At 43.0% G+C, this 26,575-nt stretch overlaps 1 protein-coding gene across 6 annotated transcripts in view; it reads left to right on the forward strand.

Annotated features, from left to right (window-relative positions):
• helz (helicase with zinc finger) overlaps positions 1-26,575 on the forward strand; it is a 256,788-nt gene that overhangs the window by 23,638 nt on the left and 206,575 nt on the right. For 5 of the 6 annotated variants that reach the window (XM_078529015.1, XM_078529019.1, XM_078529018.1 and 2 more), the window contains exon 2: positions 25,946-26,167. In XM_078529015.1, coding sequence (XP_078385141.1) covers positions 25,964-26,167 — 204 coding nt within the window. In that variant the 5' untranslated portion in view covers positions 25,946-25,963. Of the gene's footprint in view, positions 1-20,691; positions 20,786-25,945; positions 26,168-26,575 lie in introns of those variants that run through there. The other variant, XM_078529016.1, reaches the window with a different exon arrangement.

Genomic DNA, 26,575 nt, shown 5'->3' on the forward strand with positions numbered 1-26,575 from the left:
TGAAAATAGTAGTTCTATGATAAGATTTTTGGGCTAGGGTCTTCTGCAGATAGCCTGAAGTAATAGTTACTTCTTAATCATGTTGAACACCGCTTGGAGGGTGCAAGGGTGCAGAATGTATTCTGGATGGGGGACTTCAATGTCCATCACCAAGAGTGGCTCAGTAGCACTGCTACTGACCGAGCTGGCCGAGTCCTAAATGACATAGCTGCTAGACTGGGCCTGTGACAGGTTGTGAGGGAACCAACGAGGGAAAAACATTCTTGACCTCATCCTCACCAACCTGCCTGCCGCAGATGCATCTGTCCACGACAGTATTGGTAGGAGTGACCACCGCATAATCGTCGTGGAGACAAAGTCTTGCCTTCACATTGAGGATACCCTCCATGTTGTGTGGAACTACCACCATGCTAAATGGGATAGATTTTGAACAGATTTAGCAGCTCGAGACTGGGCATCCATGAGGCGCTATGGGCCATCAGCAACAGCAGAATTGTACTTGAACACCATCTGTAACCTCATGGCCCATGGCATATCCCCCATTCTACCATTACTATCAACCCAGAGGATCAACCCTGGTTCAATGAAGAGTGCAGGGGGGCATGCTAGGAGCAGCATCAACCTGGTGAAGCTATAACACAGGACTACTTTGTGCCAAACATCATAAGCAGTAAGTGTTAAACAGAGCTAAGCGATCCCACAACAAATGGATAGGATCTAAGCTCTGCAGTCCTCCCACATTCAGTCGTGAATGGTGGTGGACAACTGGACAACTCGCTGGAGGAGCAGGAGGCTCCACAAATATCCCCATCCTCAATGATGGGGGAGCTTAGCACATCTGTGCAAAAGGTAAGGCTGAAACATTTGCTTCAGTCTTCAGTCAGAAGTGATCCCATCTTGGCCTCCTCCGGAGGTCCCCAGCATCACATATGTCGGTCTTCAGCCAATTTGATTCACTCCACGTGATATCAGGAAATGGCTGAAGACATTGGATGGTGCCAAGGCTTATAGGCCCTGACAATATTCTGGTAATAATACTGAAGACTTGACTCCAGAACCCCTAGCCAAGCTGTTCCAGTACAGCTACAACACTGGCATCTACCCGGCTATGTGGAAAATTGCCCAGGTATGTCTTGTACACAAAAAGCAGGACAAAATCCTACCCGGCTTAGCTGCTGACCTCATTACAGCCTTGGTTCAAACATGGGTAAAAGAGCTAAACCCCCGAGGTGAGGTGAGAATGACTGCCCTTGATATTAAGGCTGCGTTTGACCGAGTGTGGAATCAAGGAGCCCTAGCAAAACTCTAGTCAATGGGAATAGGGAGAAAAGCTCTCCGCTGGTTGGAGTCATACCTAGTACAAAGGAAGATGGTTATAGTTGTTGGAGGTCAGTCATCTCAGCCCCAGGATGTCACTGCAGGAGTTCCTCAGGGTCGTGTCCTCGGCCCAACCATCTCCAGCTGCTTCAACAATGACCTACTTTCCATCATAAAGTCAGAAGTGGGATGTTCGCTGATTGCACGATGTTCAGCACCATTGGTGATTATTCGCGATTCCTCAGATACTGAAGTAGTCCATGTCCAAATGCAGCAAGACCTGGACAATATCCAGGCTTGGGCTGACAAGCGGCAAGTAACATTCGCGCCACGCAAGTGCCAGGCAATGACTATCTCCAACAAGAGAGAATCTAACCATCGCTCCTTGATGTTCAATGGCATTACCATCACTAAATCCCCCACTGTCAGCATCCTCTGTTGCAGCCATTGACAGATACTGAGCTGGGCTCCACATACAAATACTGTGGCTACAAGAGCAGGTCAGAGACTAGGAATGGTGCAACGAGTGACTCAGCTCCTGACTCCCCAAAGCCTGTCCACCACCTACATGGCACAAGTCAGGAGTGTGATGAAAACTCCTCACTTGCCTGGATGAGTGCAGCTCCCACAACACTCATGAAGCTCAACACCATCCAGGACAAAGCAGCCCCGCTTGATTGGCACCCCATCCACAAACATTCACTCCCTCTGCCACCGACGCACAGTGGCAGCAGTGTGTACCATCTACAAGATGCATGACAGGAACTCATCAAGGCCTCTTCGACAGCACTTTCCAAACCCACGACTACCACCATCCAGAAGGATAAGGGCAGCAGATACATGGGAACATCACCACCTGGAAGTTTCCCTCCTAAATTTTAGACCAGGAAATCTGGGTAATCAAGATCACCTGAAGTGGCTTCCCTGGGGACTTCCATATGTTTTCCAGTAGGTCTGACTACGAATATATTCCGCTTGCAGCAAGCTACATTTTATTATCCTTTTCCCCCGGCCTCCTGAAGTTGCCCTCACCCCCCTCACCGAGAACCCTCGACTAACAAGGTAAACTTGCTGTGATTTAAGCTATTTTCAATCCATAAGACATATATTTAAGGAGCTTGCCTGATGGCACATTTAACTACTTGCACAAGTCATGAGGATTGGTCTATAGTTTGTGCTCAATTGACTGTTGTAAGCCAAGAGGCAGATGGGTGCCATTGATGTCTTTTTTTTGTGTTGGGAAGTACTGGTCATAATGGAGATTTTGTTTGTTTATGATGGGGGAGAAACCAAGGGAGATTAGAATGCTAACTTCTTTGAAAGCATATGAGATTACTCTGCTCTAGTTTAGCAGTATTCAAATTTTATTTGTGAATTTAGGCTTATTAAGGGGAGGGTGTTGATGTTTTGGGAATCGGGCATTTCTCATCAGCATCATCAACCCCAGGTCAGAGATAGTGTGGTTAGATGCAGAGAAAAGCTCCATCTCCCTCTCTCCAAGAATGTGCCTCTGCTGCAGCCTCACAAGAGCATCCATACTGCATTGGTGTCACATACACTTATTCTCCCATTTGTGGCTTTGCCAGTTGAGTGCCAAATTGGGGTTAGTTTACTACTGTGTGCCCATGGCTACTGAATGAGACTGGGAAAATGGCACTGAGGTAGGTGATCAGCTATTATCTAGTTGAATGGTGGAGCAGGCTCGAGGGGGTGAATGGCCAACTCCCACTCCGATGTTCCTGTGTTCCAAACCCATGCTATAGTGAGCCCTTGCATGCAGCAGAGTTTCAGTTGGAGCTGTTTTAAACCTCAGTCCTAGAGATCCCTTTTTTGTATATTGCTATGATTTTGAACTTTGAATGTAGCTTTTTCTATTAACAATAGGAGCAGGTGTCTGGAATTTAGTGTTTTGTTTTTGTGTTTTTTAAAGAAATCTGGGTGTTCTGTGGAATCCTCGCAGATGATAACTTGGAGCTGTCAAAAAGCTTTCAATGTTTGGATTCAAAGTTAGAACACTACTTTGAAAACCTTAGTGCATCTGTGGCTGAGTTCTTGATGTAGCTGCACAATGTAGTTTGTGGTAGTGATGGCTTCTGAAACTTTACGTTTCGATCTTTAATTGTGTGTTCAAAGCTTTGAAATCTGAGACTTGGCTCTGTGAAACATTGATAATTCTGCTCAAAAATAGGAATTTCAGATGTCTTGTCAGATTCAATGGTTTTCTGTAAAATTTATGAAATATTTTTGCCTTAATTTTTCATCAGAGTTGTTAATGCATGTTTCTGCTTGTTTACAGCCTGTACAGCCATATTAATTTTTTGTCTTGTAATTATTTTAAACGCTTGAGGAAAATAATACTTATTGAGAGATGCACTAAAAAACTTGAAAGCCCTAAATTCAGGTAGCACCTTATCATGTGTCACACATGATCAGTGTTTCTGCGTGCAAATGTGGCAGTTGTTTTGTATGCAGCAGAATCACACGAACATCAATGAGATGAGTAATCATGAAATCTGTTTTTGGTGGTATTGATTTGAGGGCTGAATGTTAGCCCAGATGTTGGAGCTTTTCCAATCTCCTCTTAGCATTATTCAAAGGAATTTTCAATGTCTAACTGAACAACTGGAATAGGTAATCAAGCCCCTGTTTAATGTCTCATTTAAAGGACGATACCTCCGAAAATGTAGCTTTCCTTCAACAGTGCATTGGAGTGTCAACGTACTTAAGTCATGGAACCTAAATCAACAAAAATCTGACAAAGGTGAGAGCGCTGTGTGTGTGAGAGAAGAGCATGCATTAGAATATTACAATATTCTAAAATATATGCTGAGTATACTTTTACCAATATATAGATGCTTCCAATGTTAAGGTGATGATTGAGCTGGGGGAGGCTGTGACGTGATGGTAATGTCACTGGACTAGTAAAACAGAAGCTCAGGTTAATGCTCAGGGGACAATTTAAATCCCACCATGGCTGCAGGTGGATTTTAAATTCAATTGATTACGAATTGTGGAATGGAAAGCTAGTCTCAATAATGGAGACCGTGAAACTATCACTAATTGCTGTAAAAACCCATCAGGTTCACGAATGTCTGCAAGCATGACCCAGACCTCCCTGTCGCTTGCCATTTCAACACTTCACCATGCTCTCATGCCCACATGTCCGTCCTTGGCCTGCTGCATTGTTCCAGTGAAGCTCAACTCAAACTGGAGGAACAGCACCTCATCTTCCGACTAGGCACTTTACAGCCTTCCGGACTGAATATTGAGTTCAACAATTTTAGATCATGAACTCTCTCCTCCATCCCCACCCCCTTTCCGACGCCCCCCCCCTTTTTTTTCCAATAATTTATATAGATTTTTCTTTTCCCACCTATTTCCATTATTTTTAAATGTATTTCCATCCATTGTTTTATCTCTACCTTTTAGCCTATTTCGATCCCTTCCCCCCACCACACCCCCACTAGGGCTATCTGTACCTTGCTCGTCCTGCTTTCTACCCTTAATGTCACCAATTAGCACATTCCTTAGATACTATCACCACCTTCAACACCCCTTTGTCCTTTTGTCTATGACATCTTTTGGCAATCTCCACCTATCACTGGCCCTCTATCCAGCTCTACCTGTCCCTCCTCCCCCCCTTGAACCAGCTTATATTTCACCTCTTTTCTATTTTTCCTTAGTTCTGTTGAAGAGTCATACAGACTCGAAACGTTAACTGTATTCCTCTCCGCAGATGCTGTCAGACCAGCTGAGTATTTCCGGGTATTTTTATTTTAATTTTTGTTTTGGATTTCTAGCATTCGCAGTTTTTTGCTTTTATCTTTGGTTCACGAATGTCCTTTTTTAGGAAGGAAATTTGTCATCCTTACCCAGTCTGGCCTACATGTGACCTCAGACCCGCAGCAATGTAGTGACTGTGTTCTTGGGGGCAATTAGGGATGGGCAGCAAATACAGGCCCTACCAGTGATGCCCACACCCTGTGAATGAATGAATTTTTAAAAAAAATCGCTAAACCAAGTTATTTGTATGTACAGTGTAGCAATTTTCCACCTGTATCACGGTGGATGCAAAAAAGCCACCTAACTAGGTTGTCAAAAATGGGAAGGAAGCAAAATGTTCAATAAGTTTGAGCATTGAAATGACTTTTTCATTGGGTACTCTGTGCAAACTGGTAAAGTAAGCTAGTAAACATTACAGGAATTTATTTGATATTTTCAAATCTTGTTAGTTCTAAGTTGAACTATTTTGCAAATATGGAAAATTTCAGTCCTTTCTGCCACTCTGTTTTCCTTTTTTTCCCCCCTTTCCAAAAGGTGCTAACTCCATGTTTGGGTACAATTTTATGCATAGAAGCCACCTGATGGCAAATGCTATTGGCAATTTTGTATGTGAACCTACACCGTGTTAGTGGGTTAATTGTCTTCTCAGGCAACCCTAGCCCAACCCGTTCTCATGTCTCTTCCTCTGTGTACATGTTCACCTAGTGTATACAGCTTACGTGTGTGAACACCTGGTGTGCGTGTCCGCTGGCCGCATGTACAGTTAGAATGCATGCAGAGACCAGAAATTGAAGCTGTTTCTGTATGTTTCAATACTACATTGTGTAGTGCATTTATCCACTAAATTACAGGAGCATGATCACCTCTGTGTATCTAGTTTTTTAAATTCATTTACGTGATGTGGGCATCGCCGGCTAGGCCAGCATTTATTGCCCATCCCTAATTGCCCTTGACAAGGCAGTGGTGAGCTGCCTTCTTAACCTCTGCAGCCCATGTGGTGTAAGTGCACCCACAGTGCTGTTTGTGATGGATTTTCAGGATTTTGATCCGGCGACAATGAAGGAATGGCAATTTAATTCCATGTCACAATGGTGAGTGGCTTGGAGTGGAACCTCCAGGTGGTGGTGCTTGCATATATGTGCTGCGCTCCTCCTAGGTGGTCGTGGGTTTGAAAGGTGTTGCCGAAGGAGTCTTGGTGAGTTTCTGCAGTGCACCTTGTAGATGGTACACACTGCTGCTACTGTGCGTCGGTGGTGGAGGGAGTAAGTGTCGCTGGAAGGGGTGCCAATCAAGCAGGCTTTGTCCTGGATGGGGTTGAGCTTCTTGAATGTTGTTGGAGTTGCACTCATCCAGGCAGGTGGAGAGCATTCTGTCACACACCTGACTTGTGCCTTGTAGATGGTGGACAGGCTTTGGGGAGTCAGGAGGTGAGTTAATTACCGCAGGATTTCTAGCCTCTGACCTGCTCTTGTAGCCACAGTATTCATATGGCTGGTCCAGTTCAATTTCTGGCTTTATTTATCGGCTCTGGGACTTTTGTTAAAAATAGATTCAAGATTGAAATATGAGATGGTAAATTTGTCTACCTCTGTCATGTTCTTTACCTGAGCATAGTATTTTTCAATGAATAAAGCTGCTTTAATCTCTGGAATTCAGATTTTGTTCTGTATATCTTAGTAATTGAAATTAATGGTAGATCCAGAAGGTGCATCACAGCTCATTGTTAATAAAGAATTCATTCTCTAATATATTGCCATTCTGGCATGAATTAATGCAGTTATGATTCTTGGGTTATGCAGTGGATAAAGAATCTTGTGTGTTATCTTGTGTTGCCCCATGAATCTATCCATGATTCCCTTCTATTTCTCATCCATATCCTGCCTCCTCAGTGCCATAATCCAAAAACACATCAAAAGCTTTGATGACAATGCTTGGCTCCATCTCTCCGCCATCTCCCTTGAACCTTCCACTGTTTTATAAATTGTCAGAAGTCCACTACAGGGTGAGCAAAAATTTCTTTTCGATAGATATCGGGAAGGTCAAAGCCATTGTCTTTGGCCCCCACCACCCATTCGATTCCCTCGTCACCTGCTCCGTCCCTTTCCATGGCAACTGTCTGAGCTTGGACCGGACTGTTTACAACCTTGGTGTCATGTTTAGCTCCAAAATGAGCTTCCAGCTGCAAATCTGCTTCATCACTAAGACAGCCTATTTGTACCTCCATAATGTTGTCTGACTCTGCCCCTGCCTCCGCTCACCTGCTGAAACCCTCATCCATGTCTTTGTTACCTCTGGACAGGAGTATTCCAACACATATATCTGGTGATATGACCCACCCTCAGGTGAGATTCCCCAAAGTTGTTGATCCAGGCAAGACCCCTCAATTTGTTACCGTCTGGCTGGGACACCCCCAAATTATTATACCCCAGGTGAGGGATGAACTGGCTCCCTGTCTTTATTCAGCACCCCCCGCACCCCCTCTTGGCCACAACAAGACTTAATCTAAAATGGATCCCTTTTGCAGATACCTTTTTTCCAGACCCAATCATTCTGGTTTGGAAGGAATCAATTTGATCAGACTTTATTGAATTAAAGGTAACAGTAAGTTTATTAACTACGAAAGGCAAGAAAGGATAAAACACATGCATATATGGTCAGACAGGTTAAAAGTAAGAATTTAGCTTGAAGTAAGTGAGTATATGGAATAACCCTTGACTTGTGGGGAGTTGGTGATTGAGTGTTGTGGCTGTTGCAATTTGAGATTCCAGTAGACGAATAGTTGGATTCGAGGTTCCAGTAGAATTGAATTGGGTAGAGAGGGAGAGAGATCGGGATACCTGCAAAATGGCGATTTGTAGGGGTAGTGTATGTGGCTGTTACTTCTGAGTCAAAGTTCCAGCACTTGCTCACTCTCTCTCTCTCAACACCCACCAACAGACTGACACCAGGGCAGCTTTTCAGCTCACTTTTAACCCCTGATTTGTATATTCCAAGTGGAAAGCAAATTCACAAATCTGTCTGGGCATTGCTCACAGGATTTATGACGAGATGATGCTCATCTCCCATTATGTCCCATTGTCTCGACAGGAGAGAGCAATTAATTTCTGCACGTCTTCAGAAGTACAATGTCTGGCGACAGGGTCGGGTTCCATTACCTCTTAGGGAGACACCCTGCAGCGTTCCAGCCAGTGGCTTGTGTGCATTTTTAAAAACTCTGGTCTTATTTTTTAAAGTCTAATATTTCTAGACGCAATCCGGTGTCTTCCCTTCAATATCTTGACACTGGCTGGCCTGCCACATTCTACCCTCTGTAAGCTTGAGGTCATCCAAATTCTGCTACCCGTGCCTTAACTTGCACCAAGACCCATTCTCGCTGACCTACATTGACTCCCAGTTAAGTAAAACCTTGATTTTAAAATTCTCAGCCTTGTTTTCAGATCCCTCCAGCCTTAGTCCTCCCTATCTCTGTAATTTCCTCCAGCCCTACAGTGTCCCATGATAATGGGGTTCTTCCAATTTGGCCTCTTAAGCATTCAGAATTTTAATTGCTCCAGTATTGATGGCTGTGCTTTCGGTTGCCAAGGCTCTAAGTTTTGTAATTCCTTCCCTAAAACTTCTCTGCTTTTCTTTTCTGTCCTTAAAATCCATCTCGTTTGAGAAAATAGTTCATGACTCTGAACAAAGATATATCCCAGTGAGGAAGAATGATTCAAGGAAGGGGATAAACCAGCCATGGTTAACCAAGGAAGCTAAGGACAGTATCGAATTGAAAGAAAAGACATATAATGTGGCAAAGATTAGTGGTAAGCCAGATGATTGGAAAAGTTTTAAAAACCAACAAAAGATAACCAAAAAAAAATAAAGAGGGAGAAAATAAACTTTGAGGTTAAACTAGCAAGTAATATAAAAACGGACAGTAAGAGCTTCTTTAAGTATATAAAAAGGAAGAGCGAGGCCAAAGTGAACATAGGCCCCTTAGAGAATAAGGCTGGGGAAATAATAATGGGGAACTAGGAAATGGCAGAGGAATTGAATAATTACTTTGCATCAGTCTTAACGGTAGAAGATACTAATAGCATTCCACAGATACTAAATAATCAAGGGGCAAAAGGGGGGAGGAAATAAATAGAATAACAATCACTAGAGAAAAAGTAGTAGGGAAACTAATGAAGCTAAAGGGCAATAAGTCCCCTGGACCTGAAGGGTTGCATCCTAGGATATTTAAAGAAGTAGCTGCAGAGATAGTGGATGAACTGGTAGTAATCTTTCAAGAATCCTTAGATTCTGGAAAAGTCCCAGAGGATTGGCCGTTCTCCAATGTAACACCCTTATTCAAAAAGAGAGGGAGACAAAAAAACAGGTAACTGTAGGTCAGTCAGCTTAACATCTGTCATTGGGAAAATGTAGGAGTCTATTATAAAGGATGTAATAGTAGAGCATTTAGAAATGCATAACATGATCAAGCAGAGTCAGCATGGCTTCATGAAGGGGAAATCATGCCTGACAAATTGATTCGAATTCTTTTGAGGAGGTAACTAGCAGGATAAATAAAGGGGAACCAGTAGATGTAATCTATTTGGATTTCCAAAATGTGTTCGATAAGGTACTGCACATAAGACTACTTAATAAGATAAGAGCCCAAGGTGTTGGGGGCAGTATATTAGCATGGATAGAGGATTGGCTAACTAATCAAAGCCAGAGTTGGGATAAAGGGGGCACTTTTGGGATGGCAACCTGTAACTAGTGGAGTGCCACAAGGATCAGTGCTGGGGCGTCCATTATTTACGATATATATTAATGACTTTAGTACATTCACTTCCCTCATCTATCGCCAAGCTTGCGGATGACTCAAAAATAGGTGGGAAGGCAAGTGGTGAGGATGAAAAAGAGTCTACAGAGGGACATAGGTTAAGTGAGTGGGCAAAAACTTGGTAGATGAAATATAATGTGGGGAAAATGTGAGGATATGTATTTTGGCAGGAAGTATAGAGGGGCTGAATATTATTAAAATGGAGAAAGACTGCAGAAGGCTGTAGCACAGAGGGATTTGGAAGTCCTTGTGCATGAATCCCAAAAAGCTGACATACTAATTCAACAGGTAGTAGGGAAGGCAAATGGAATGTTGACCTTCATTTCGAAGGGAATAGAGCATAAAAATAGGGAAGCCTTGTTAAAATTATACAAGGCAATAGTTGAACTACACCTAGAATACTGTGAACAGTTTTGGTCCCCTTATCTAAGGAAAGATATACTGACATTGGAGCCAGTCCAGAGAAGGTTCACTAGGTTGATCCCGGGTATGGAGGGAATTTCTCATGAGAAGATGGTTCAGTAGGTTGGACCTGTACTTGTTAGAGTTTAGAAGAATGAGAGGTGATTTATTGAAACCTATAAGATTTTTAAGGGGCTTGACAGGGCAAGTGCTGAGAGGCTGTTTCCCCTTCTGGGAGAGCCTTGGACCAGACAGCATAATCTCAGAGTAAGGGTTTGCCCATTTAAGACAAATGAGGAGGAATTTCCTCTGGGTAGTGAACCTGTGGAATTTTTTTTACCACAGAGGGCTGTAGAGGCTGGGTCGTTAAGTATATTCAAGGCTGAGATAGACAGATTTTTAATCAGTAAGAGAATCGAGGGTTATGGGGAAAAGGCAGCAAAGTGGAGTTGAGGATTATCAGATCAGCCATGATCTCATTGAATGGCAGAGCAGACTTGATGGGCCGAATGGCTGATTTCTGCTCCGACACCTTATGGTCTTTTTGACCAATCTTTTGGTCACCTGCCCTAATATCTCTTGTCAAATTTTGTTTGATAACACTACTGTGAATTTTTTTTAGGATGTTTACTACATTAAAGCTGCTATATAAATACAGGATGTTGTTTTCATTTATCAAGAAAGGCTATTTCTCCCATTTTCATTGCTCAAGCAGTGTCAGCCGTGGCTCAGTTGGCAGCGCACTCACCATTGAGTTAGAAGGTTGTGGGTTCAAGTCACACTCCACGACTTGATCACAGAAATTAAGGCAGAGACCTCAATGCATTGGAGGAGCTCACGTTTGCCTCCTCAGGTGGACGTAAAAGATCTCATGGCACTATTCTGAACAAGAGAAGGGGAGTTTTGATGAAAGGTCACAGACCTGAAACATTAACCCTGGTTCTCTCCCCACAGATGCTCCCAGAGTGGTGTGTTTTCAGCATTTTATGTTTTTATTTCAGTTATCCCCGTGATTTATTTACCCCTCAATCAACATCACATCAAATGGATTATTTGGTCATTATCACATTGCTGTTTGTGAGAGCTTGCTATCCTATTTCCTACATTACAACAGTGACTACGCTTCAAAAGTACTTTGGCTGTAAAACACTAAGATAAAAGCAAAATATTGCGGACGCTGGAAATCTGAAATAAAAACAGAAAATGCTGGACAAACTTGGCAGGTCTGACAGTATCTGCGGAGAGGAAGACAGTTAACATTTCGAGTCTGTATGACTGTTTATACTTCAGTGCAAGGAGTATTACAAACAAGGTAGATGAGTCAAGGGCACAGGTAGACACATGGCAGCAGGATGTCATTGCTATAACAGAGACCTGGCTAAAGGAGAGACAAAACTGGCAGCTTAATATCCCTGGTTATAGAGTCTTCAGACACAATAGTGTAGGAGATAAAAAAGGAGGGGGGGTAGCACCAATGGTTAAAGAATCAATTCCAGTTCTGAGAAGGGATGATATACTAAATGGGTCAACAAACGAGGCTTTATGGATTGAATTTAGAAATAAAAAAAGGGCAGTCACACTACTGGGAGTATACTATAGACCCCCAAATAGTGAAAGGGAGATAGAAGAACAAATGTAGGCAAATTTTTGCTTGTAAGAACAAGAGGGCAATAATAGTAGGAGACTTCAACTATCCTAATATCAACTGGGATTCAAACAATATAAGGGGCACTGCGGGAGAAAAATTCATGCAGTGTGTCCAAGAAAATGTTTTCAACCAATTGGTGACAAACCCAACGAGAGGAGATGCAATTCTAGACCTAGTCTTGGGGAACGAAGAAGGGCAAGTGGGTGAAGCGACCATGTCTGGGACAGTGATCACAATTCGGTTAGATTTAACATTACCATGGAAAAGGACAGAGATAAGGCAGGAACTGGGGGAAGGCAAATTTTGCAGAAATGAGAATGGACATGGCTGAGGTGGACTGGACAGCACTGCTGGAGGATAAAACAGTGGAAAACCAGTGGGAAGCACTAAAAAGCGAGATCCTAATTGTACAAAGTAGACATGTCCCCTACAAAAATAAGAGTGGTACTGCCAAATCTAGACCCCCCTGGTTGTCTAGAGGAATACAGGGGAAGATCAAACAGAAAAAGAAAGTGTACGATAGGCACAAAGAACTAAGCACTGCAGATAGCCTAGACGAATATAGGAAGTGCAGGGACGAAGTAAAAAAGGAAATAAGGAAATCAAAGAGAGGGCATGAAAAAAGATTAGCAAGTAAAGTTAAAGATAAGCCAAAGATGTTTGACCAATACATTAATGCTAAAAGGTTAGTTAAGGATAAGGTGGGACCTATCAGAGATGAAGATGGAAACTTGTGTGTAGATGCAGAGGCTGTGGGAAGGGTTTTGAATGAATATTTTGTCTCTTGTGTTTACAAAGGAAAGGGAGGATGCAGATATAGTAGTCCAGGAGGAACACTATGAAATATTGGATGGGATAGTCATAAAGAGAGAGGAATTACTGAAAGGGTTGAAATCCTTGAAAGTCGATAAGTCACCAGGGCCAGATGGATTGTTTCTGAGGCTGCTGAAGGAAGTCAGGGAGGAGATAGCAGATGCTCTGAGGATGATTTTCCAATCTTCACTAGATACAGGGGAGGTACCGGAGGACTGGAGAAATGCAAACATAGTTCCATTGTTTAAAAAGGGATCAAAGGAAATGCCAAACAATTATAGGCCAATTAGTCTTACATTGGTGGTGAGCAAATTAGTAGAATCAATCCTGAGAGATAGGATTAACTGTCATGTGGAAAGGCATGGACAAGTCAGGGATGGTCAGCATGGATTTGTTAAAGGAAGGTCTTGCATCACAAATTTGATTGAATTCTTTGAGTAAGTGACAAGAAGGGTTGATGAAGGTAGTGCAGTGGATGTTGTGTACATGGATTTTAGCAAGGCATATGACAAGGTCCCACATGGCAGATTGGTCAGGAAAGTAAAAGTCCATGGGATTCAGGGTAATGTGGCAAACTGGATTAAAGGTTGGGTTTATAACAGGAAACAAAGGGTATTGGTCGAGGATGCCCTTGCGAATGGAAAGTTGTCTCAAGTGGTGTTCCACAGGGCTCGGTGATGGGACCCTTGCTGTTTGTGTTATATATTAACGATTTGGACGTGAACGTGAGGGGCACGATTGGGAAATTTGCAGATGACACAAAGATTGGCCGAGTAGTGGATAGTGTAGAGGATAGCCATAATCTCCAAAACGATATAGATGGGTTGGTGGAGTGGGCGGTAAAGTGGCAGATGGATTTTAACATAGAGAAGTGTGAGGTCATACATTTAGGGAGGTCAAACAGTTATAGGGATTACACAATAAATGGGAATATACTAAGACGGGTAGATGAAGTGAGAGATCTTGGTGTACAAGTACACAGGTCCCTGAAGGCAGCAGTTCAAGTAGGCAAGGTTGTAAAGAAGGCATATGGAATGCTCTCCTTCATTGGCAGAGGTATAGAATATAAAAGTAAGGATATAATGTTGGAATTGTATAAAACACTGGTGAGGCCACAACTGGAGTATTGTGTGCAGTTCTGGTCACCACGTTACAGGAAGGATGTAATAGTTCTGGAGAGAGTGCAGAGGAGGTTTACAAGAATGTTGCCAGAGTTAGAAAAGTGAGGAGAGATTGGATAGGTTGGGGTTATTTTCCTTAGAACAAAGAAGGCTGAGAGGTGACTTGATTGAGGTGTACAAAATTATGAGGGGAATAGGTAGAGTGGACAGGATAAAATTGTTTCCCTTGGTGGAGAATTCTAGAACCAGGGGACATAGATTCAAGATAAGTGGCAGAAGGTGTAGGGGGGACATGAGGAAGAACCTTTTTACGCGGAGGGTAGTGGGGGTCTGGAATTCACTGCCCAAGTTGGTGGTAGAGGCAGAAATTTTAAACTCTTTTAAAAAGTACCTGGATCTGCACCTAAAGTGATGTAAGCTGCAGGGCTATGGGCCGGGTGCAGGAAGGTGGGATTAGAAAGGGTACCTGGGTGTCCTCGGGCTGGCATGGACAAGATAGGCTGAATGGCCTCATTCTGTGCTGTAACTTTTCTATGGTTCTATGTACTCATCAGAACTAAAGAAAAATACAAATGAGGTGAAATATAAGCTGTTTGAGGGGGGTGGGACAGGTAGAGCTGGATAGAGGGCCAGTGATAGGTGGAGGCAATCCATTTATATTATATTGGCTGTAAAACACTTTGCCATGCCCTGAGATTGTGGAAGGCACTATATAAACAAAAGGTTTTTTGTGTAAAGTCAAAGCTTGCTATCTCCAAGGAATTGGCAACAATCCTTACAAAATCAAAGGACATGTAGTGGATAATACACTGGTTAATACTTGGTGAATCACAAGATTTAATTTCGGGTCCAAATGACAAACTGAACGCATGAAATTTACTTGTGTGATGTTTTTCTGAGCCTCTCAGTTGAATTGATACAGTAGTGCTATTCTAATTCCCCAAAGACTGCCCTGTACCTCACAGATAACTTTTATACTCAATTTTTTCATTTGGTTGGAGTATCAACTTGCAAATCCTTGCAAAATACAGCAATGGCAGGCATTTAGAGCAGGAGCGATTCCTGGTCAGCCATGAAATGCAAAGAAAGCCTCTACCATCATTACCTTCAGGCGACAATATGCATGTAAAAGTGTATGTTGCCACAGCAACTCGGACTCCTTGGGGCCAGTTGGCTCAGTTGTTTGGATAGCTGGTGTGGATCAGATTGTTGGCAATAGCACACGGTTCAACTGACTAAGGCCCTTGAGTCCTTCGAGAAGAGTAAAACTCCCGGAAGCGATGGCTTACCGGCTGAGTTTTATTTGGCTTTGTGGGACTGGATCGCCCCAGTCCTGCTAGAAGTGTACAAGAGCGTACAAGTGTACAAGAAATGTGCTCCTGGCTGGTAGCATGTCGGAATCCTTGAGGAAAGGCATCATTACCCTCGTCTACAAACGGAAGGGGGAAAGGGAGGAAATTAGAAATTGGCGACCCATTTCACTATTGAATATGGACTATAAGATGCTGTCCAAGGTCATTGCCAATCGGGCCAGGTCTGCTCTGGAGTTGATGATCCACCCTGACCAGACCTGCGCTGTACCAGGCAGGAAGACCTCTGACAGCCTTGTGTTATTCAGGGATACGACTGCCTAAGTACAGGACAGGGGTGTGGACACCTGCCTCATCAATCTGGACCAGGAGAAGGCCTTTGACAGAATATTGCACACCTACATGGTGGATGTGCTCTCCAGAATGGGGTTTGGGGAGGGAATCTGCAACTGGATCCAACTGCTACACACGAACATCAGTAGCGCAGTTTCAATCAGTGGGTGGGAATCAGAAAGCTTTCCAATTAAATCCGGAGTCAGGCAGGGCTGCCCTACCTCCCCTGTCTTGTTTGTGTATTGCATAGAACCCTTCGCTTAGTCCGTCAGGAAGGATCCGGGCATTAGAGGGGTTACGATCCCAGGCAGTGGAGGCACTCGGGTTAAAGCCTCCCTTTACGTGGATGATGTAGCCATCTTCTGCTCGGATCCGCTGTCGGTGCGCAGACTGATAAACGCCTGTGGCCAGTTCGAACTGGCCTCGGGAGCCAAAGTAAATCGTGGCAAGGGCGACACCATGTTCTTTGGGAACTGGGCTGACCGATCCTTTGTTCCCTTCACAGTCAGGTCAGACGGCCTGAAGGTGTTGTGGATATGGTTCGGAGGGACCAGGGCATGCGTTGGAATCTGGAAGGAGCGAGTGGCTTTGGTGGAAAGAAAACTGGGCATGTGGGAGCGACGCTCCCTCTCCATTGTGGGTAAGAACCTGGTCATCAGGTGTGAGGCACTCTCGATGTTGCTGTGCGTGGTGCAGGTCTGGCCCATTCCTCACTCCTGCGCGGTGGCGATCTCCTGAGCCATCTTTCGCTCTATCTGGAGGTCGAAAATGGATCGTGTTCACAGGGACGTGATGTACAAACCTCTAGATAAAAATGGAAAAAACATGCCCAACATCACCCTCATCCTGATGGCCACCTTTGTGTGCGGCTGCATCAAGCTATGCATAGGCTCTCAGTACGCAAACACCCAAGTGTCACTTTGTGCTGAGGTTCTACCTGTCCCCAGTGTTGCGAAGGATGGGTCTGGCCACCCTGCCGCGGAATGCTCCAAGTAGTTGGACCGTGCAGTACCACCTGTCCCTTGTGGAAAGATTTATGCTGGGAGACACCTTTGACCACAAGTCCATCAGGCAGTGGTCGGCATGTAAAGTCCTAGAGGCCCTGAGGGAAAAGAAGATGGTGGATCCTGTCGGATGGTTCCCTGAGCAGACTGTCAAAGTCATTTGGTGGAATGCCTCATCACCTGAGCTTTCCAACAAGCACCAAGATGTAGCTTGGCTGGTGGTGAGAAAGGCCCTCCCTGTCAGATCCTTCCTACACGCCCCTCTGCACGTTGCCCTCAAGGCGGCTGTGGTGGGGATGAGACTGTTGTTCACCTCCTTGTGGAATGTGCCTTTGCAAAGAAGGTCTGGAGAGAGATGCAGTGGTTTTTGTCGAGGTTCATCCCAAGCAGTTCCGTGACACAGGACTCTGCTCTATGGGCTGTTCCCAGGGATAGACCAAGACAAACATGAACTGTTTCTGGAGGATCATCAACTCGGTGAAAGACACTCTTTTTGGTCTGCCCGAAACTTGTTGGTCTTCCAGTGCAAAGAGTTGTCCCCGAACGAGCGTTGGAGACTGGCACATTCCAACGTCCAGGGCTACATGCTGAGGGATGCACTAAAGCTTGGGGCAGCCGCCAGAAAGGCATAATGGGTAAAGGTCACTGTCTAAGACCTTTCTGCCATAGTGCACCTGAGGTGCTGGGAATTGTATAGACCCCTCGGGCTGTATGACTCTCAATCAATGTATGTAGTGAATACTAAATGTATTATAATTGTATTGAAGCACCTCCGAGTGCAACATGATGTTTGTCGATAACTCCAATACCATTGCACTGTCTGTCTGTAATGACCGTATTGAAATTACCATATTGAAATGCCTTTAATGTTCATTGATTGTATTGAAACACCTCGTGATCCATGTGGAAAAGTTGAATATGATTGTACTTTTTGTGATGGCCATTTAGAAATGTTTTGTAATTCTTTCAGATATTTTATGAATAATGTATATTTTTCAAAAAAAAAACAGCACAGGGTTTGACCCCCTGTTCTGGCTGGGGTAGATTTGGAACCTGCCTCCTTGCCGTATCCACGGTGGAGGTTGTGGCACTGTGGGTCAGACCTGCCTTCGGGCAGACAACTGGAGAAGAAATTGTTTTGTTAATTTAGCAAACTGATTAATTTCTTCTCTTTTTGTATTTGTAACTTTCGTGTGTCATTCTCTGTAACCACCTTTAGTGCCATTACACTCAAATCTCCGTGCTCCTCCAATTTTAGTCTCCTGTGTATCTCCAATTTTAGTTATTCCACCATTGGCGGCCATGTCTTTGCCCTCAGCTCTGAAATTTCCTCGCCAAACCTCTTTGCTGCTCTATTACTCCTTCTTTAAGATACTCCACAACTTGGCTTTTGGCCATCAGTTGTATTATCTCATGCGACTCGGTGTTCAAATTTTGTTTGATAATCGATCCTGTGAAGCAGCTTGGAATAGCTTCCTATGTTGGAGGCTTTATATAAATGCCATGCACCAGTCCTCTAATGAGTAGATGTGCAGAGTCCTACCTTCAGAACTCTGTCAATGCTGGTGGTGGGAGCTGGACTCATGTTGCATCGTCTTCCTCTGTTTGTTTGAATGGCTCACTCTTCAGTCAGCATGGGGATTGATGCACATAAATCGGTGTTGTATTTGTTTTTGCTTCAACTATTTGAAGCTCCAGCTCAAAGCCTGTTTTCTTGCTTAAAATGTCATCCTACTTGCCTGTCTCTATTTTGGTAGTCCTGGATAATCTGCTTACTAGTGCAATTACAATAATGCAAGCTATGTTTATTGGTGAGTTTAGGTGACATATTTAATGTTCTAAATAGAATTTTCATAAGGAGTTTTGAAAAAGTTGACAACCAATGTCTGGATACACATGTGATCCCTGGGTTTTTAAACTAAGACAGACACTTTCCCAGGTAAGCAAATTACAAACAATTCACTGAGCCCTGACACAAAAACAGAAAATTTTGGAAAAACTCAGCAGGTCTAAGTATCTGTGGAGAGAAAAACAGAGTTAACGTTTCGAGTCCGTATGACTCTCCTTCAGAGCTAAAGAGAAGTAAAAATGTAATGAAATTTATACTGTCTAACGGGGGTGGAGCCCTGACCTCTGGTTACTTCCATGGCTGTTGAATTGGGTAACCTGTAGAGTTTTTGCAATTGGCTTGAGGTCTCTTGAACTAGGCAGTGGAAAAAATCTGATTCCTGTCCTGTGTACAGAAGAATGCTGGAACTTGTTTACCAGCAGACATTATAGCCAAGGGCAGCCAAGGTACAAAACTGAAAGCTGCTGATTCTCAGTACAGTTCTATCACCATGAGGTGTGTGTGTGTTATCAGGGGAGATGTGTATTCTTCCATGCACCTGCCCCTTCCCACCGCTTAACCTCTGACCTTGTAACTTCTTCTACACTCTCTCTCCAATGCGTTCACATCCTTCATATAGTGTGGCACCCAGAATTGTACACTATACTCCAGCTGAGGTCTAACGAGTGTCTTATATAAATTCAGCATAACCCCCTTGGTCTTGTAATCTAAGCGCTATATTAATAAAGTCCAGGGTACTGTATGCTTTATTAACTGCCCTCTCCAACTGTCCTGCCACTTTCAATGATCTGTTCACATATTCACCCAGGCTCCTCTGCTCCTGCACACCCTTAAGAATTGTACCTCTTACTTTATGTTGTCTCTTCATGTTCCTTCTGCCAAAATGCATCACCTGTTATGATGTGGCAGATGACGTGTGCCAGGCGGATCCAATCCACCTTGCATCTAGTACATGTCTATCCTACTTTGTATCTGCAATAACCTTTTTAAAAGGATATTGGTCACAAAATAATATCATTTCTAAACAAATTAGTTGCAGTGTTGCATTATTTTCTCCAGTTTGCTCCCTTACTCTCTAGAAAGTGCTGAATTAGACTGTGATATAGTTCGGTGGGTGTCAGCAGTCTTTTGGTATCTTGCACAATCCTTGTGGGAACCTACGCTGAGCTTCAACAGACTGTTAGACTTTGGGGAATGTTGCGCCTGAGTCCCCACCCAAAATCCTGATGGGATATAAGCAGAAGTCACTGTATATAATCTCAAAGTGAGAAACCTGCCTTATTTATTATCATTCTCTTTACAGGGGCACTGAGATCACTTGTAGTCCACCTACTGTTGCCTCGATTACATCTGCTCACAGGTCAGGGGTCAAATGCAAGACCTTAGGAGAGCTTTGAGTTCTGCATTCAGTCAGTGAGTAAGACTTGAATACAGAATCAGAGAACATTGTTTGACCAGCATAGTTGTCTGGCTAATTGTCAAAGATTTTGAAGAAAAATCACATTTATGTTTAATTTGATAGAATAATCATTATTTGGTCGAGATTCCCTTTCAAAAATGTAAAGACAAAAATCTCAATAACCAAAATGTTCAGAATTAATTTTTGGCTAAATGGATCCAGCATATACAAACCAAGAATTAAAGTTAAACTCCGCCTGATCTTTCTACCTCCACTCGCCTCATGAAAATGGCCATTGAAAGAAATGTTTTGATGTTGGTACATTGCTGACGTTATCCTGGTTGGAAAACCATTCTGTGGTAAAACGTTTTCTTGTTTAAATTAAAAAACTTATGAGTCAAGCTGTGTACCAAAACAAATAATCTATCTCCTCCCACCCCACTTGAATGTAGACTGTTGCTGGTGTATGGTTCCATGGATGCCAGCTACGCTGCAGTACTTTATCGAAGTGGCAGTTCTTCATGTGGACACCTGGACCTGAATGTAACCAAGCTATTTGGTCATCTAGCTTCCAGATCAGGAATGTTATATGGGTTAATTTTTTGACACCTTGGGCTTCATGAGAACTTAAGTGTGAAGGTTGCATTTGTATTGTGGTACCTGGTTTTTGTAGTTTGAGCATTTTTGTTCTTCTGGCAAAGGGAGAGAGAAATGTGTGTGCATAATGCTGTGGTGTTGTTTAGATTCCCTCCCTGCTGCTTGGTGTGTGTTCTCAGTGCCTCCAGCATTTCCTGCAGGTGTCAGGTGTAGTAAGAAGCCCCAGACCATGTGACATTGCTGTTGAGGCTGGGAATACAGGTGAATGGCCTTTTTTTTTTGCCGTGATAATGATGGCAAAACTGTCAACGTTCATTGTTGTTACTCCATCAAAACTGACAGTAACCTCAGGAGTCCGCTATTGTGAAGGATAATGTGAAATTCCAGAAGTTGCTGTAGGTGAGTCTATGCTTCTCCATAGAATATGCAGTCGAGGCTTCAGTCTTCATTTGCAATAATGATTTGATGAAAACTTGCACTCTAACACAAGTCTTGTAAAAGTCTTAACAGTTGCAATTATCGAATACATGTAACTAGCTTTTTGAATGTGTCCTAACTTAATTACTGCAAAGTACACTTGCCTCTAAAATTAAGTTTGTTTGTGTAATGTCAAATATCTCCAGCATAGAAAACAAGAATCAAGTTTAAAAAGTTGCTATGATCCTAGACCAGACTCCCAATTTTTCGGCAAGATCCCGTTCGAGCCCAATGATCTTTTGTTTTAAAGTAGACAAAGTTTGAGATTCAAGACACTTAAGTGAATAAAGCCACAAGATTCCACCGGTTTTGCACAAACAAAAATAAATGCTACTATACAAGGTCAAAAAGATAAAACAATTTACAATATCTATCTTACACTCTAACATTCAGGGTTAATATGAGGCACATGTGAATTAACAGGCAACCTGTGTCGAACACACCACACTATATATAATAAATAACCAAGTGCACTAAGACCGATCCCATGGATTTCTCAGCAAATCCCCCAGACATCAATAAACATTTGAGTCAACCAATCCCATTGAAACTCTCTCTCACCAGGGATTCCAAACTTTTCACTTCTGAAGGTAAAGCCTCTGAATTCCCTCAAAGCTGCACCCATTTGGACTGTCCCACCTCCCAGGGTTTCACTCTCATCTCCAGAGACCCTGGTCCCCTGAATTTCTGAGTCTGGTGCAATTTCAACACTCATAATTGCTGGCTAGCTTCACTGGACTGGCCCTGCCCCTGGATTTTGCCAATCTCCCCAGCTACACCAAGCTATAAATGGCTTCTGATCCCTAACCTTTCCAACACGGAGCCAGCGACCTTCTGCCACCATCTCAGCTCCCCTGAGCTTCTCCTGAGCCCTAACTGCACGGAGCTATCAAACAGCCCCAGGGACTTCCTGAGCCCCAACTACAGAGTCAGCTAACAGCAACACTTCTGCTGCCTGGAACCTGCTAATAGCGGTACCTTTCTCCCCTGCTGCAGAACATTCACTCACCCAGCAAAGCACACAGATAAATTGAAATCCTAGAACTTTAAGCACCACACATCTCCATGACAATGTAGCCTTCCAGGGCTCACTGAATGCTTTTGAATTAATTGTAGCTTTAATTCCTAAAACAGAATAAGAAAACTGTCTGGGCTGCATTTCTTTGCAAGCAGTGCAGACACTTCGTCTCCAATTCTCTAGCTAAGTAAGTCCACCTTCTGTTTTATGACCTTGCCTTTCTAGCTGTTAATCCACAAAGTCAACATGGCCCCAACCTTTTAAATGTAATAGTCTTCAAGCTGCTTTAGTTGCATTTATTCCATTTCCTACAGTTAAATCTTAATCTTTCCAGAACTAAAAATTACCTCTAAAATATGATTGCGCACCATGTTCTAGACATTTATTATACAATTAATTTTCTTTTTTAAAAAAAGTTTGTTTATCTTAATTATTTTGGATTTTGTCTTAATCCAATCATTGTCATTTATTTCATGATCTGAAAAATTAAGTTTGAAATGAGGGATTCAGTGATTTGCTGTGTGAATTGGAACCTTACTTAATGATATTACTGCTGCTGCACACATTGATGACATTTCCTTGACCTGCTGAGAGATGTAAACTGCTGTTGGGAAAGGGGAGACCCACACCACAGGGATGACTTGATAGCTGTGGGCAGCATTCTTTGTTAACGGCTAGAGCCCCTGCTTTGTCGCTGACTGCAAAATCTGGGCCGTTATCTTTGAACATCTTTCTTTCGCCGTTTCAAACTGTCTGGGATGATGAAATCCTTAGAATATTATCTATTCAGCAAATGAGAAATGGCGTAATTACCAACATTCATTAAAGCAAAATAAGTCAGCACTATGTCCTAATTCCTGACTCTTATAGCACCACAACCGGTAGCTGCCTGACCACACCACCAAGCATTCTTACTGATATGATAAGGCTTGAACTTCAGCTCATGCTCCTTCCTACACAGACTAACAATGGGATGCGGAATAATCATAGCCTTTTCAGAATCTGTCTCACTGAAATCAATGTTTAAAATTAAATCAGTTTCCACATGTTCCATACAGAATCTCTTCTCTGATACTATCTGAGTAACCTAGCAGGGAGGGAAAGCCAACCTGAGGGTCTCCACATGTAAGAAAATTGATGTTTCATAAGTATATTTCAGCATTGTTCTTACCTTCTGCCCTGAGGGTCAAGAATTTATAGGGGTGGAGAATCAATTGAGAATCTTGCTCTTGGTGAGCATCCATTGAATGGCCTTTTGAAGAATGTGTATGGGTGTCTTGTGGCTGAAGGATCAGCTATGAGCCCTCCAAGGTGGAATATCTTGCTGCAATTCACTAGATTGACCTTTGAATTCTGGACATAGATAGCGGGACTCTGGTATTTTGTTGTAATGGGCATTCTAGAGAAGAAAATTGAGCAGAGACATGATCCAGATTTCTAAAATGCTAAGAAGAATTGGTGAATGCAAGAAGACTAATGTGTGAATTTGGAACTGAAGATCAAAGGTATAAAATTCACGTGTTTTGTGTTGGCATAGTGCTGTTGTTCCCCATCCTATCATGCAAATCCTTCATTTTTAGCAGAGCTATCAAATTTAATATTGATAGTCCACCTTCATTGATGCTAGTGGAGGCTGTTTTGGTTGGTTCAGTAGCTGGTGTATTTATGTGATAGTGCAAACACTACGTCTCAACACCATGATGCACAGAACTAGCATGTAAATGGATTTCTTGGTATGGTCAGTGATGTAAAAGCTCAATAGACTCAAAATGGATTGCATAAGCACTATGCCACCTATTTAAAAATCTTATGTTTTCATAATACTGCCTTTCTAAGAATGTGGCTCTTCCAGTATACTGTGTGCTTTTATTAGATTTTATAAGAAACCAAACTTTTTTTTCAGATAGAATATTAATTTTACTAGCCTATTAATAACAACACACTGGCTGACTAGCACAATATTAAATAATACGTTATACACCCCAAGCGTCATGTACAAAATGATTCAACTTACTGGATGCTTTGTTTAATGTGCAAGCTTTCTACAATATGGATTTGAAAGACAAAGTTCTGAAATGTTCTCTTTCCCTGCCCCCCTCCTATGCCCCTCCCACATCTGGCTTTGTCAGGGCAAGATCATGTCTAACAAATTTGATTGAATTTTTCGAGGAGTTGACCAGGTGTGTAAATGAGGGTAATGCAGTTGATGTAGCCTACATGGACTTCAGTTAGGCTTTTGACAAGGTTTTTGCATGGGAGACTGGTCAAGAAGGTGAGAGTCCATGGAATCCAGTGCAATTTGGCAAATTGGATCCAAAATTGGTTTAGTGGCAGGAGGCAGAGGGTGATGGTCGAAGGTTGTTTTTGTGACTGGAAGCCTGCGTCTGGTGGTGTACCACAGGGTTTGGTGCTGGGTCCCTTGCTGTTTGTAGTATACATTAATGATCTAGACATGAATGTAGGAGGTATGATCAATAAGTTCACAGATGACATGAAAATTGGTGGTGTGTTAAATAGCAAGGAGGAAAGCCTTAGGACAATATAGACAGGCTGGTTAGCTGGGCAGAGCAGTGGCAAATGTAATTTAATCCTGAGAAGTGTGAGGTGATGTATTTTGGGAGGACGACCGAGACAAAAGAGTACACGATAAATGGTAGGACCCGAGGAAGTACTGAGGAACATAGGGACTTTGGTGTGCATATCATAGATCTTTGAAGGCAGCAGGACAGGTAGATAAGGTGGTTAAGATGGCATATAGGATATTAGCCTTTATTAGTTGAGGCATTGAATACAAGAGCAGGGAGGCTGTGATGGAGCTGTATCAAATGTTAGGCCACACCTGAAGCACTGTGTGTAGTTCTAGTCACCACACTATAGGAAGGATATGATTGCACTAGAGAGGGTGCAGAGGAGTTTCACCAGGATGGAGTGTTTCAGCTATGAAAAGAGATTGGATAGGCTGGGGTTGTTTTTCCTTGGAGCAGAGCAGTGGGACCTGATTGAGGTGTACAAAATTATGAGGGGCATAGATAGGGTAGATATGAAGAAACTTTTCCCTTTAGTGGAGGGGTCAGTAATCCAGGGGCATAGTTTTAAGGTGAGGGGTGGGAGGTTTAGATAGGATTTGAGGAAACATTTTTTTCACCCAGAGGGTGGGAGCTATCTGGAATTCACTGCCTGAAAGGGTGGTAGAGGCGGGAACCCTCAACATTTAAGAAGTATTTAGATGAACATTTGAAATGTCATAGCATACAAGACTACGGGCCAAATGCTAGAAAATGGGATTAGAGTGGATAGGGGGTTGATGACCAGCATGGACATCATGGGCTGAAGGGCCTCTTTCCGTGCTGTAAACTCTGACACTATGATCTCTCGTGCAGGTGTCAAAATCTTGCTGTGATTCTGTTGCACAAACACTGAATAGCATCTAGTATCATAAGTGGCCAGTCATTCATTGAGAATCTTGACAGGGAATGTCTTCAGGATACTTGATGGAAGAGCAGCAGTTTCACAGTTATTCATAGGAGGAATTACTTTTCTCAAAGGGTGGTGAATCTGTGGAATTCACTACCTCAGTGCAGTGGATGGCGGGGCGCTGAATAAATTTAAGGAGGGGATAGACAGATTTTTAATTAGTAATGGGTTGAAAGGTTATGGGGAGAGGGCGGGAAATTGGAGTTGAGGCCGAAATGAGATCAGCCATGATCGTAATGAATGGCGGGGCAGGCTCGAGGGGCTGAACTGTCTATTTCTGCTCCTAGTTCTTATGTTCCTGTCCTCGTCCTTATGTTCCTGTCCTCGTCTTTTTTCTCACAGGTGTGGGAGCATGAGCCTGCATTGTCTGGAATGACACAAAATGTGATACAGAAAGCTGAAACTGCAATTTTGAGCAAGTTTCCACAAGGCTGTGAAGTGCCCCAAGCACATGTTGCTGAGTATAAAATGTAGGACTGTTGGCCAGATGAACATCAAGAAAATGCTCACCCTTGATTAGCTTTAAAAATGACTTGTTAACAAACTGAGTAAGTTGCACAATAAACAATCTCTCTGTACTTGATTTTCAGGATTTTGTTTGCTGAGTCATGGCATACAGGAGACCGGAAAAGTCATGTGAACAAGCATTTGAATGTCTGAGAGTGCAGGAGTATGAGCTGGCAGCAAAGTACTGTACAGAGGCACTCATCACCCTTAGCAACCCTTCCATCACCACCACATCATGTCAGCCAGAACTAGATCGTATTCGAATTGAAAGTCTTCTCTACAGGATAGCCTGCTTCTTGCAACTTGTGAGTAATGTACTTCATTCTAGCAATATACAGTATAGGGTAAAGAGCTGGACTAACTGGAAAAGTTTGTGCTCTTCGAGACATTGGCTAGTTCTTGCCATTTGAATGTCTGTCATACAATTAAAGCTAAAATCTTGTTGAAGCACTGTCTTGGATTAAAGTCTTGAATGTGATTATCTTGCTGCATGGTTTAGGCGTGTATTGTTGAACGCTCCCAAGTGCTGAAGTAGTGGCAGGAACACCAGAGAATTACTGCATGCAGAAAAGATGTTTCTGCACTTCAAGCATGGCCTACCATTGAGTCCAAATTCCAAAAGCAAGGTGTTATAGACACAGGAAAATATTAACTCACAATTTACCTTTTGTGATAAGTCAGCTGATTTCTTTGGATTTGCTTTCTGGGTCTCC

The sequence above is a fragment of the Cetorhinus maximus genome, chromosome 24, assembly GCF_964194155.1.
Source record: "Cetorhinus maximus chromosome 24, sCetMax3.hap1.1, whole genome shotgun sequence".
In the NCBI taxonomy this organism is placed as follows: Eukaryota; Metazoa; Chordata; class Chondrichthyes; order Lamniformes; family Cetorhinidae; genus Cetorhinus; species Cetorhinus maximus.